This window comes from Lithobates pipiens, unplaced genomic scaffold (assembly GCF_037356315.1).
Source record: "Lithobates pipiens isolate NorthernLeopardFrog02 unplaced genomic scaffold, aLitPip1_a1.2 Scaffold_27, whole genome shotgun sequence".
NCBI classification, from domain to species: domain Eukaryota; kingdom Metazoa; phylum Chordata; class Amphibia; order Anura; family Ranidae; genus Lithobates; species Lithobates pipiens.
The window spans coordinates 71,526,404-71,539,812 of record NW_027507788.1 but is presented as its reverse complement, the minus strand read 5'-3'; the positions used below and the strand labels follow the sequence as shown (position 1 = coordinate 71,539,812).

At 43.9% G+C, this 13,409-nt stretch overlaps 1 protein-coding gene across 4 annotated transcripts in view; it reads left to right on the top strand.

The window, feature by feature from the left end:
• LOC143933920 (uncharacterized) overlaps positions 1-13,409 on the top strand; it is a 325,420-nt gene that overhangs the window by 210,076 nt on the left and 101,935 nt on the right. For 3 of the 4 annotated variants that reach the window (XM_077457074.1, XM_077457077.1, XM_077457076.1), the window contains exon 5: positions 2,091-2,127. In XM_077457074.1, coding sequence (XP_077313200.1) covers positions 2,091-2,127 — 37 coding nt within the window. Of the gene's footprint in view, positions 1-2,090; positions 2,128-8,154; positions 9,536-13,409 lie in introns of those variants that run through there. The other variant, XM_077457075.1, reaches the window with a different exon arrangement.

Here is a 13,409-nt window from a genome sequence, read left to right as displayed (position 1 = left end):
CTAGCAAATAAATTATGATTTTTACATGTAGGAGAGAAATGTCAGAATTGTCCTGGGTGCTCCAGAACGCCTGATGGTGCTCCCTGCATGTTGTATCTCTGTATGTGGCCACGCTGTGTAAAAGTCTCACACCTGTGGTATCACCATACTCTGGAGTAATAGCAGAATGTGTTTTGGGGTGTAATTTGGGGTATGCATATGCTGTGTGTGAGAAATAAACTGATATTGTGACAATTTTGTGAGGAAAAAAAAAGGAAAAAAAATCTTGATTTTCAAAGAATTGTGGGAAAAATGACAACTTCAAAAAACTCATAATGCTTCTTACTAAATACCTTGGAATGTCTTCTTTCCAAAAAGGGGTAATTTGGGGGGTATTTGTACTTTATGGCATGTTAGGGTCTCGAAAATTGAAATAGGCCATCAGTCCTTCAGGTGTGATCAATTTTCAGATATTGGCACCATAGCTTGTGGACTCTATAACTTTCACAAAGACCAAATAATATCCACCAATTTGTACTTATTTTTACCAAAGATATGTAGTCGTATAAATTTTGGCCAAAATTTATGAAGAAAAATTACTAATCTGCTAAATTTTATAACAGAAACGAAGAAAAAATCTTTTTTTTTTTACAGAATTTTCTGTCTTTTTTCTTTTATAGCACAAAAAATAAAAAACCCAGCGGTGATTAAATACCACCAAAAGAAAGCTCTATTTGTGTGAAAAAATAGGACAGCAATTTCATATGGATACAGTGTTGCATGACGGAGTAATTGTCATTCAAAATGTGAGAGCATCGAAAGATGAAAATTGGTCTGGTTATTAAGGGTGTTTAAGTGCCCAGTGGTCAAGTGGTTAAAGTGGTTGTAAACCCTTACAGATTAAGGCATACCTGTAGGTGCAAGAAATATATCCTAAACCTACACGGTTTAGGATATACTTGCAAAAGACAGGCACCGTTGTCTCCGGCGCATGCGCACAGGCACACTGAGCATGCCACTGCTAACGGCGATCATGCTGTTAGTGGCGGCTCCCACGCAAATGCATGGGAGTGACGTCATTGGCACGCAGGCGCACTGAGTGTGCCGCTACTAACAGCGATCATGCTGTTAGTGGCGGCTCCCATGCGCATGCGTGAGTGATGTCATCACGGCTCCGGCCAATCACAGCGCCGGAGCCACGATACCCGGAAGGAAGATGGACGCTTCGTAGAAGAGGGACAGTGGTGACATTGCTGGCTCCTGTGTCAGGTAAGTGACACATAATGGGCTACGATGCGATGCATCGTAGCCCATTATGCTTTACCTATGCAGGGAAACAAATAGGAAGTAAATCCCATCAGGGTTTACTTCCTCTTTAAAAGAGCACTACACAAAAAGAGTAAAACAAAGTTATGTATGAGCATGGTACTTGTCCTGCATCCACTGTAAAATACAAGCAACTAATAAAGTGATCTCCAAATAAAATTGCCAGCATTTTCAACACATTCCAGTGGTTTCAACCACAACATCACTTCCATATCTTCATCTGCAGGGATGTATTGGAGGAGTAGTTCTGATTAGAATTCCATCATTTATTTTATTTAATTCATCTAGCACCAAAAACAATGCAGCTCTTTACAGTTTACCGCTCTATTCAGTACCTGTCCCCAGAGAAATGTACACATTAATATCCTTCTGGTCAGCATAAAGTTATACCAGGGACAGTCTACAGGTGGAAGCCAACTAATTTTCCAGTATTTTAGTTGGGAAAACTGTGGAACCTAGAAGCCACCAACATAGTGAAGAACATATAAACCCCAAGGAGATAGTGACCCTGGTGAGAAATGAACCCATGGGCACATGGTTGCACATTGCCCAACAGAGGAAGTGATCCTTTATTACTAAAACAACCAGGCAGAATGTCTGAAATGACATTGATGTATGACTTTAGGCACATGAATATGAAAATTCCCCGGAGACAAGATAAGTATAGTTAGCATGTAACATTTTGTTTTTTGCACCTCACTTCTACACTTTAAAAATTGTAGATTTCACTTTCTATGGAAGCAGATATTTACTTAAAATATATGCAACTTTATTTTATTTTGCAGGGAGCTACATAGATGAACTTTCAGGAGCAGTATATCAGTAAGTACAACTTTTTAATCATGCCATGCTGGCTTTAATTTTTATTGAGGTGGGATAGATACTGTTGGATGAATTATGCATCAAAATTTAAAGTCTAAGTTCTTAAAAAAATAATAATGAATGCACATATTTTTAGCAGAAAAAATGTACATTCATGATTTTTTTTTAGATTTTTTTTTACAGGAGTCTAGAAAGAATTGTACCTGCAATCGGTGGTGCAATGACAGTCTCCCACAAACACTTCCTCCAGCTTAAGACTACAAAGTTGCACCATGTTACATGTTACACTCTAAAAACAGTTGTAACATGTAACATGGTGCAAAAGGTGAACTTAACCTTTAAAGCCTAACTCCAGGTTTACTATGACTTTAAAGGCTAATGCCGCGTACACACGACTGGACTTTCCGGCAGACTAGGTCCGACAGTCTTCCCAATAGACTTTTCAGTGGAGTTCCGACGGATTTCCAAACGGACGGACTTGGCCACACATGAATGGACCAAGTCCATTCAAAAGTCCATTCATTTTGAACGTGATCACGCAAGATGCAACTAAAAAAGGAAGTTCAATAGCCAGTAGCCAATAGCTTCCCTTGCGTTGTATTTGTTCCATCGGACCAGCATACAGACGAATGGTTTTCCCGATAGGAATTGAGTCTGTCGGACAGATTTGAAACATGTTCTATTTCTAGGTCCATCTGATTTTTTTAATCTGATTAATCCACACATGATCGGATTGTCCAAAGGACTGATTCTGTCAGACCTAGTCTGCTGGAAAGTCTGGTCGTGTGTACGCGGCATAAGTTTACCTTTTGGAGCATGTTACACATTGCAGTCGACGTTGCGGTGTAATGTATAACACGATCCAGCACTTTTCAAGATAAAGACTTTTTTACACCCAAAAACACATATATAGATATAAAGATAGATAGATAGATAGATAGATAGATAGATAGATAGATAGATAGATAGATAGATAGATAGATAGATAGATAGAGATATCAATCTATATGGATAGATATCTATCTATATATACAGTATCTCACAAAAGTACACCCCTCACATTTTTGTAAATATTTTATTATATCTTTTCATGTGACAACACTGAAGAAATGACACTTTGCAACAATGTAAAGTAGTGAGTGTACAGCTTGTATAACAGTGTAAATATGATGTCCCCTCAAAACAAATCAAAACACACAGCCATTAATGTCTAAACCGCTGGCAACAAAAGTGAGAACACCCTTAAAGTGAAAATGTCCAAATTGGGCCCAATTAGCCATTTTCCCTCCCAGGTGTCAAGTGACTCGTTAGTGTTACAAGGTCTCAGGTGTGAATGGAGAGCAGGTGTGTTAAATTTGGCGTTATTGCTCTCACTCTCTCATACTGGTCACTGGAAGTTCAACATGACACCTCATGGCAAGGATCTGAAAAAAAAAATTGTTGCTCTACATAAAGATGGCCTAGGCTATTAGAACATTGCCAAGACCCTGAAACTGAGCTGAAGCATGGTGGCCAAGACCATACAGTGGTTTAACAGGATAGGTTCCACTCAGAACAGGCCTCACCATGGTCGACCAAAGAAGCTGAGTGCATGTGCTCACCATCATATCCACATGTTGTCTTTGGGAAATAGACGTATAAGTGCTGCCAGTGTTGCTGCAGAGGTTGAAGGTATGGGGATCAGCCTGTCAGTGCTCAGACCATATGCCGCACACTGGATGAAATTTGTCCGCATGGCTCTCATCCCAGAAGGAACCCTCCTGTAAAGATGATGCACAAGAAAGCCCGCAAACAGGTTGCTGAAGACAAGCAGACTAAGGCTATGGATTACTGGAATGTGTCATATGGTCTGATGAGACCAAGATAAACTTATTTGGTTTAGATGGTATCCAGCATGTGTGGTGGCAACAAGGTGAGGAGTACAAAAAGACAAGAGTGTCTTGCCAACAGTGAAGCATGGTGGTGGGAATGTCATGGTCTGGGGCTGCATAAGTACTGCTGATGCTGGAGAGCTACAGTTCATTCAGGGAACCATGAATACCAACATGTACTGTCACTGCGACATACTGAAGTAGAGCATGATCCCCTCCCTTCAGAGACTGGGACACAGGGCAGTATTCCAACATGATAACGACCCCAAACACACCTCCAAGATGACCACTGCCTTGCTAAAGAAGCTGAGGGTAAAGGTAATGGACTGGCCAAGCAGGTCTCCAGATCTAAACCCTATTGAGCATCTGTGGGGTATCCTCAAAATGGAAGGTGGAGGAGCACAAGGTCTGTAACATCCACCAGCTCCATGATGTCGTCATAGAGGAGTCGAAGAGGACTCCAGTGGCAAACTGTGAAACTCTGGTGAACTCCATGCCCAAGAGGGTTAAGGCAGTGCTGGAAAATAATAGTGGCCACACAAAATATTGACACTTTGGGCCCAATTTGCACATTTTCACTTAGGGGTGTACTCATTTTTGTTGCCAGCAGTGTAGACAATAATGGTTGTGTGTTGAGTTATTTTGAGGGGACAGCAAATTTACACTGTTATACAAGCTGTACACTCACTACTTTACACTGTAGCAAAGTGTAATTTCTTTAGTGTTGTCACATGAAAATATATAATAAAATATTTACAAAAATGTGAGGGGTGTACTCACTTTTGAAGAGAATCTATATATATTACCTATATAATGACAAAAAGTTATCACCAAATCAATAGGCCCATAGCTGAAATGTAAATATTTATCTGGTCCATAAGGGGTATACCGGTACAAGCTCAAGTAATTAAAGATTAATAAGGTATTGCTCCTAGCACTAAATAGGGTTAACATTGCCGTCCCATGAGCAAATAAAATGTACTTACAGAGTTTAAAGGATAAGTTCAGCTTTGGGAACATGTTACATGTTCCACCCATTTTTTTTAGGGTGGAACATGTAGCATGCAGTGGCTCAGCCATCTGAGCTCTCTGTGTGATGGCAGTACAGGGAGAGTTTCCCTGTACCAGCTGTAACCTTTTGAAAGTCATTCATTCCCAGAGATCTATAAATGAATTAACTACAAGTACTGACATTTCTTGTGGCTGTCGGCTTGTAGTTCTCAATGAACTACCACGGTTCTGTTGAGCGTTGTGGTAGTTCATTGATTCTTCCTGTCAGTGTGAAACTGCCTGCTCATATGATGTAGGGGCAGACAGCTCAGACTGACAGTCTGCAGGAGACTTGCATGGCCCCGACATGGCAGGGCTCATGTTAATTGCTGGTACAATGCTTTCCGCCCCCCCCCCCCCCCCCCCCCCCCTAAAAAAAAGAAAAGAAAAAGTAAATGCACATTTTTTACCTGCAAAAAATGCACACTTATTTTTATTTTTATATGGTAAAAATATCCTTTCATTTTTTTTATATATTTTTTGTTTTTATATTAACAATCTACTTACTAAATAAAATAATAAATTGTCATAGTTTACTTTTAAAATAGAACTATATCTTCCCTTTGCACACTTACCTATGAATGCATCTGTGCTTAACATTTTCTCCTAGTATCCCTGCTAAGTCCCACAAATAGCCATTCAGCTTGACAGTAAAGTTAGCCTAATACGGCTTCCTGTAATGGTGTGGCAACAATGCTGTGCTGTTCCTGAATTCAGGGCAGAGTTGCCATTTTACTGAAGGCTGTGCCTGCTTGCATTACAGTGGAATGAAAAAATGTTGCAGCGGGTGTTAGCTATTTGCCTTGTCATTGATCATTTACAAACCTATAGTCTGTTAGTCAGCACCTAAACACACATAGACCAGCCCACTGCTTTCTGAATTGACAGTATGTCAAAACCCAACTACTGTGAGCTGTAGTGTCTGGGAAGGAAAGCATGTGAGACATGAAGGAGGATTCAGTCAGTTCACTTTTTTTATTCTCCCCTTCTAAATTCCTGCTCCCCTATGTACCAATATAGCAATAATGTACTTATTTTGCAAAAACAAAACAGATTTCCATTTATTCTACAATAAGGTGACCAGATTTTTAAAATGAAATCCGGGGACATATTTTTTTTTTTCACTAGTAATGGCAGCAATCAGCGACTCATAGCGGGACTGCGATATTGCGGTGGACAAATCGGACACTAATGTCGCGTACACACGACCGGTTTTCCCATCGGAACAAACTCTGAAGGTTTTTCAGACGGAGTTCCGACGGAGTTCCGCTGAAACTGTCTTACGTACACATGATCACACCAAGGTCCGACCGTCAAGAACCCGGTGACGTACAGCATGTATGACAGGACTAGAAACAGGAAGTTCAATAGCCAGTAGCCAATAGCTGCCATCTCGTACTTGCTTCAGAGCATGCGTCGTTTTTGGTCCGTCAGAACAGCATACAGACGAGCAGTTTTCCTGATAGGAATTGGTTCTGTCGGAAATATTTAGAACATGTTCTATTTCTAGGTCCATCAGAATTTTCGAAAAGAAAGTCAGATAAGGCCCACACGCGATCGGAATATCCAATGAAAATACTTTTGCTGACAGACATTCCGCTTGTGTGTACGTGCCATTAGTGACACTTTTGACACTTTGTGGGAACCAGTGACACTAATACAGTGATCAGTGATATAAATATGTACTGTCACTATACTAATGAAACTGGCTGGGAAGGCGATAACATCTAGGACAATCAATGGGTTAAATGTGTGCCTTACAAGCGTTTTTTGACTGTGGGGGAGGTGTTTTTACTAAGGGAAGACATAGTACATCTATGTACTTGCTTTGCAGGAACACAGGATCAATGTCTTCCACACCGACAGAATGGTGAACTGCCCTGTTTACATAGGCAGACCACTAGGCAAGTCCTCCGGATCCAATGATTGGCTGACACCCAGAAATGCAGGATCACGTATATAAGTGATCCTGCACAGTGCGACCGTCCTGCAGCAGTAAATCTGCTACCAGGCGATCGGAAACTGGTTAAGATCGTCTGCATTATGATAACTCACAGGCAGCAGGCACTCTATCATGGCTCTGGTTGGCTCTGTCACAGTGTGTCACATAACATGGCTGCTGGGTGCTGATTTTGTGAACTTCTGACCAATAAGTGCCTATGAGTTCTGATACCATCCATTATGCCAGAGAGACAAACACAGTGCAATGTAGTCACAGAAACCCCCAAAGCACACCTGTGTTGAAGTCTTGAAGGCACTGGCAGCCCCACAATTGGATCTGCTTCCCCTCTATTCCTGCTGCTGGGCATCATCAGCTGAGCTCAGCTGCCTCTCTCTGCCTGTCGCTGCCACCGCCACCTGCCTCACAGCCTCTCAGGTCTCACTCTCTGGGCCCTGGCTACTACTGGGTGGGGAGCGGAGGAAAATTACTCTGCTGGGGAAGGCAAGGAGATAATCAGGCAGACGGCTGGCCGAGATTTGCGCCAAGGCAGAAGAACATGTGAGCGGAGCTGAATGGGCATGTGCCGGAAACTGAAGAAATAGTCCATCCACTCTGACCAGCACATCATCATCAGAAATGGACACAGATAATGGAAAAAATATACCCCCTAAGCTAGTAGGAGCGAGGGGGGGGGGGGTTGGTAATTCAGATTTTTATTTATTTTTTATTCTGCATTGACTGTCTTTGAAAATTGCCCAAGCTCCTGTTGATGTCAAATCCGGGGACAGTGTCCTCAATCCGGGGGCTGGCCCTGAAACACTTACCTCACTATCTTCATGGATGTTTAAAAACCCTGCTCCATTACTTCTGCCTTACTTTCTGAACAGACATCAGGTCATGACACAGGAAGGAGTTGACCAGCTGATCTCATTAACACACACCCTGCATGATCTACCCTAAGCTGTTCAACTACTTCCTGTGTCATGACCTAAGGTATGTTCAGGAAGCAAGGCAGCAAAGCTGTTTTATTTTTGCAAAGTACGTATATTAATTCTATATTGGTACATAGGTGAGCTGAAATTTAGAAGAAAAAAAAAGTGAACAAAAGGTGAAATTAGCCTTTAAACCTAACAATGGTTCTAACTATTTCCTCCTTTATCCAAGCCTCAGAAAAAAGGTTTTGACTGGATGCGGGCTTTAATTACAAACTACAACTAATGCCGCGTACACACGACTGGACTTTTCGAGGGACTAGGTCCGACAGACTTTCAACGGAGTTCTGACGGACTTTCCGAATGAACAGACTTGGCCACACACAATCACACCAAAGTCCGACGTAAAGTAAGAGTCTGTTCTACCTGCACAGCTTGCCCAACATGTTCAGGACCTCATGAAAACCTTGCTGCCCTCTCTGTCGGATCATGAATTGATTATTGATCGCATTCACCGGCTCCCTAAACCTCCGCACTTGCCGGACAATATTCCGTGTGATGTCCTGATGCGGATTCATTTCTTTCATGTAAAGGAGCAGCTACTGTCAGCGTTCAGAAGAGAGACCCAGCTCCCAGACAGATTCTCTCACATATACAATGTACGCAGACCTCTCCCAATTTACCATGCAGAGACAAAAAGCACTCCTGCCTATCACTAAAGCCCTACGGAACCATGGAGTCCCCTATCGGTGGGGATACCACCTGAAACTGCTGATCACCTACGAAGGTAAATCCTCTGTGATTTCCACCCTCCAAGTTCATAGCCAGTAGCCAATAGCTGCCCTTGCATCGGTTTTTGTCTGTCGGACTAGCATACACACGAGCGGATTTCTCGGTAGGAACTGGGTCCGGCGGAGTTTCGGTGGAAAAATTTAAAACATGTTCTATTTCTAAAGTCTGCCAGATTTTTGACAAGCAAAGGTCCGATGAAGCCCACACAAGATCGAATTGTCCGACGGACTCGTTCTGTCGGACCTTTGCTGTCAAAAAGTCTGGTCGTGTGTACGTGACATAAGTCCTCCCATTTAAAGCAGTACTAAAACCAAAAGCAAACATTTATTATATTACAGCTTACCAATTCTTAGATATGATGGATGCATTTGTTTTCTTTTTTAGGATTTCTTTCCTATTTTCACCTGGTAATCCAGTCAGTAGGTCTGTTTTTCAAAAGAACAAACTCCCCTAAAAATGTTGCAGAGTGTTGAGACAAACCATTTAAAACTGTTGCTGTAATTATTTGTGTAACTTCAGTGTGAGGCGGAGTTTGAATTTGATTTGTTAGTGTATCTACTAAAGCTGCTAGTACATCTAACATCCCTCAACCCCACCACACACCAGGCTCAACTTTGACATAGAAATGCTGACCAGCCATTCTAGTTTCCTCATTATACGTCCACCTGGGTGGGTTCTCCATGGAGCCTATTCAGTGTCTTGAAAAATCATCCAGGTTTTGTCATGTGACAAACAAAAACATAAGTGTATTTTAATGGGATTTTTTGTGATAGAACAACACAAACTGGCATAGAATTGTGAAGTAAAAGGAAAATGATAAATGGTTTTCAAGATTTTTTACAAATGAATACCTGAAAAGTGTGGCATGTATTTGTATTCAGTCTCCCTGAGTCTACACTTTGTAGAACCACCTATCGCTGCAACTACCACTGCAAGTCATTTTGGGTATGTCTCTACCAGCTTTTGTACATCTAGAGAGTCAAATATTTGCCCATTCTTCTTTGCAAAATAGCTCAAGCTCTGTCAGATTGGATGAAGTGCACCTGTGAACAGCAATTTTCAAGCCTTGGATAAAAGGATAAAAGAATAGAGGTGCGCTGTACAAGGAAATATTTAACTAACAGACAGGGAGCAGACAATAACCCGTAGCAATAGCCTCACTGATACTAGGCAGTAGGGATGAGCCGAACACCCCCCCCCCCCCCGGTTCGGTTCGCACCAGAACTTTAAAACGGACCGAAAATTTGTGCGAAATTTAGAACCCCATTGAAGTCTATGGGACTCGAACGATCAAAATAAAAAGTGGTCATTTTAATGGCCAATATGCAAGATATTGTCCTAAAAAGGGTTTGGGGACCTGGCTCCTGCCCCAGGGGACATGGGTCAAGGACACATTTTTTTTTTAAATGGCTGTTTTTTCGGGAGCGCTGATTTTAATGATGATTAAAGTGGAAAAAAAGTGAAATATTCCTTTAAATATCGTGCCTGGGGGTTTCTATAGTATGCCTGTGAAGTGGCACGTGTTTCACGTGTTTAGAAAAGTCCCTGCACAAAATGACATTTAGCGGAAAAAAAAAATTTTGACGTCCGTCTTTTTTCATCTCACTTCCTGTTGTCCCCTTCCATTTGCTAGTAGGAGACGTTCGTAAGTTGGATGTTTGAAAGTAGAGGCCTGCCCTATATGCTCTGCAGAAATGGGGGCCTAAGGTGTTGGTGTTGCCACAACACTGTAAGCTCTCAAAGTGACTCTTGGTGGGCGCTGGAGTGCCCTGTTGTGAACGATTATATCAAGAATTGTAATTACATGCCATTGTTAAACAGTGGTAGAAATATTGGGCCTTTGATGGTCTTGGTGGTGGTACTGGTGCCACAACACTATAAGTCCTCACAGTTACTCTCGGTGGGCAAAGGAACGGGCTCTGCTGTGAAATATTATATCAAGAATTGAAATTACATGCCCCTGTTAAACTGGGGCTGAAAAATTGGACCTTAGGCACTGCAACCTCTCCCAACACTGCAACCTCTCCCAGATATTGTAGTTGGAGTGCAGGAATGAGCCCTGCTGTAAAGCATTGCATCAAAAATTGTAATTACACGCCCCTGTTAAACAGGGTCTGAAAAATTGGGCTGGTGGCATCACCCAGAACCAAATATGTTCTTCCAAGATATCAGCGGGATCATTGAGGAGAAAGAGGATAATCAGTCAACATAACAGGACAGTGACTCAGCATCAGCATAGACAGTCTTGAAGGGATGTGACATTTCCCAAAAAATGATTCAGTTACATCAGCTTCAGGTGCTTGGTAGCTGGTGGTGATTCAAGACTGATTAATCTTTATGAAGGTCAGTCGATCAACAGTCAGTGGACAGGCGCACCCTGTGATTGGTTACAAAGCCACCAGCAGCACTGAAGGTGCGTTCCGAAAGAATGCTGGATGCAGGACAGGCCAGTAGCTCAATTGCATACTGTGCAAGTTCTGGCCAGTGATCCATCCTCAAGACCCAGGAAGCCAGAGGATTTTCGGTGGGAGAGGTGTCCAAGTCTGACCTTGCCCCTAGGTATTCTTGCACCATGTAAATCATACGCTGGCGATGGTTGCTGGAACCGATCATACCTTGGGGCTGCGGACTAAAAAATTGTCTGAACGCATTGGTCAGATGGCCCCCTTCTCCCCCGCTCCTTCTGACCAAAGCCTCAGCAACACGTTGTCCAGGACCAGGAGTTTGTAACCTCCCAGTCTCTGGGAGCACGTTGCACAGACCTTTCTGCAAGGCCTCCCAGAGATGTCTCATCCTCTGCTCCTCTGCGATGGCAAGATAAGGTCTGCAACCTTACCCTTGTACCGTGGATCAAGGAGAGTGGCCAGTAATGGTCCCTCTCCTTGATCCGAAGAATTCTTGGCTCCTTCCGCAGGCTTTGCAGGATCAGGGAGGCCATGCAGAGTAGGTTAGCTGCGCATTCGGTCCGGAGTGCTCTGGGTCACTAAGGACAACATGATCTGCAGCCACCTCCTCCCAGCCACGTACTTATCCACGGATTTCTTGGGACTGTAAATCATCCCTACAAGACTGCTGCTGCTGATGCTGAGTGCCAGGCTCCACCTCCATGCTGACACAATTCCCCTCCTCTTCGTCCACTTCCTGTGTGATGGGTGGGACAGCAGGAACACTGTCTGGATAAAGGGGGCCTTGAGAGGCAAGGAAGTTCTCCTCTTCCTGCCTCTGTTGTGCCTCAAGTGCCTTGTCCATTATTCCACTGAGCGTATGCTCCAACGTGTGGACAAGAGGTACAGTGTCACTGATGCATGCACTGTCAGTGCTCACCATCCTTATGGCCTCCTCAAATGGTGACAGAACAGTGCATGCATCCCTGATCATGCCCCACTGGTGTGGTGAGAAAAAACCGAGCTCCCTTGACCCTGTCCTGGTGCCGTAGTCACACAGGTACTCATTGATTGCCCTCTGCTGAGTGTGCAGCCACTGCAGCATGGCCAATGTTGAGTTCCACCTGGTGGGCATGTCACATATAAGGTGGTTCTTGGGCAGGTTTAACTCCTTTTGGAGCTCAGCCAGCCGAGCACTGGCATTAAATGATCGGCGGAAATGCACACAGACTTTCCTGGCCTGCTTAAGGACATCCTGTAAGCCCGGGTACCTGCCCAAGAACCGCTGCATCACCAGATTAAGGACGTGAGCCACACCGGGCACATGGGTCAGTTGTCCCTATCGGAGGGCGGAGAGGAGGTTGGTGCCATTGTCGCAAACCACCATTCCTGGCTTAAGCTGGCATGGTGTCAATCACCTCTTGGCTTGCCCCTGTAGAGCTGACAAAATATCTGCCCCAGTGTGGCTCCTGTCCCCCAAACAAACCAGCGCAAGCACTGCATGACATCTTTTTGTGTGCGTACTTGCGTAGCCCCTTGAAGAGGAGGGGGTGGAGGAGAGAGGTGTGCCACCTAGCACAGTAGCATTTTGGAGGCATTGTGGCGGAACAACCTCTAACACTACTGCACCTTGTCTTGCATCCTTCCCAGCTGCCAGAAGAGTGACCCAATGGACCGTGAAAGATAGGTAACGTCCCTTTCCATGCCTGCTGGACCATGAGTCAGCGGTAATATGCACCTTACCGCTGACCGCTCTGCCCAGCGAGGGATGGACATTGCCTTCCACATGCCAGTAGAGAATCGTTTTGCATGAGAAAAAGTGGCATTTGGGGAACTGCACATTGCACGAACTCACGGAAGGGGGCCGAGTCTGCCAACTGAAAAGGCAGAAGTTGAGGTGCTAGCAATTTAGCCAAGCTAGCATTCAACCAGTGGGCATGTGGATGGTGGGGAGTGAACTTCTTTCTATGGTCCAGCAGCTGGGGCAGGGAAATTTGCCTGCTACAATCGGACGTAGGTGTACTGCTAGCTGAGTGCCCGCAAGCACCTGGCTGTGACACACCTAATTCTACACCTTCATTCCTCTTAGTGCAGGTTTCAGAGAGGACTGAAGGTCTAGTGGGGTTGGAGATCCCAGCTGATGAGGAGCAAGGAGAGGTCCGCTTTGTTCTTTGGTGTGGGTCTTTAAGGTATGCTTGCCAATGAGCTGCATGGCAGGTCAACATTTGCCTGGTCAAGCACGTGGTGCCCAATCGGCTAATGTTTTGGCCATGCGAGATATGCTTGAGACATATGTTGCAAATAGCAGCAG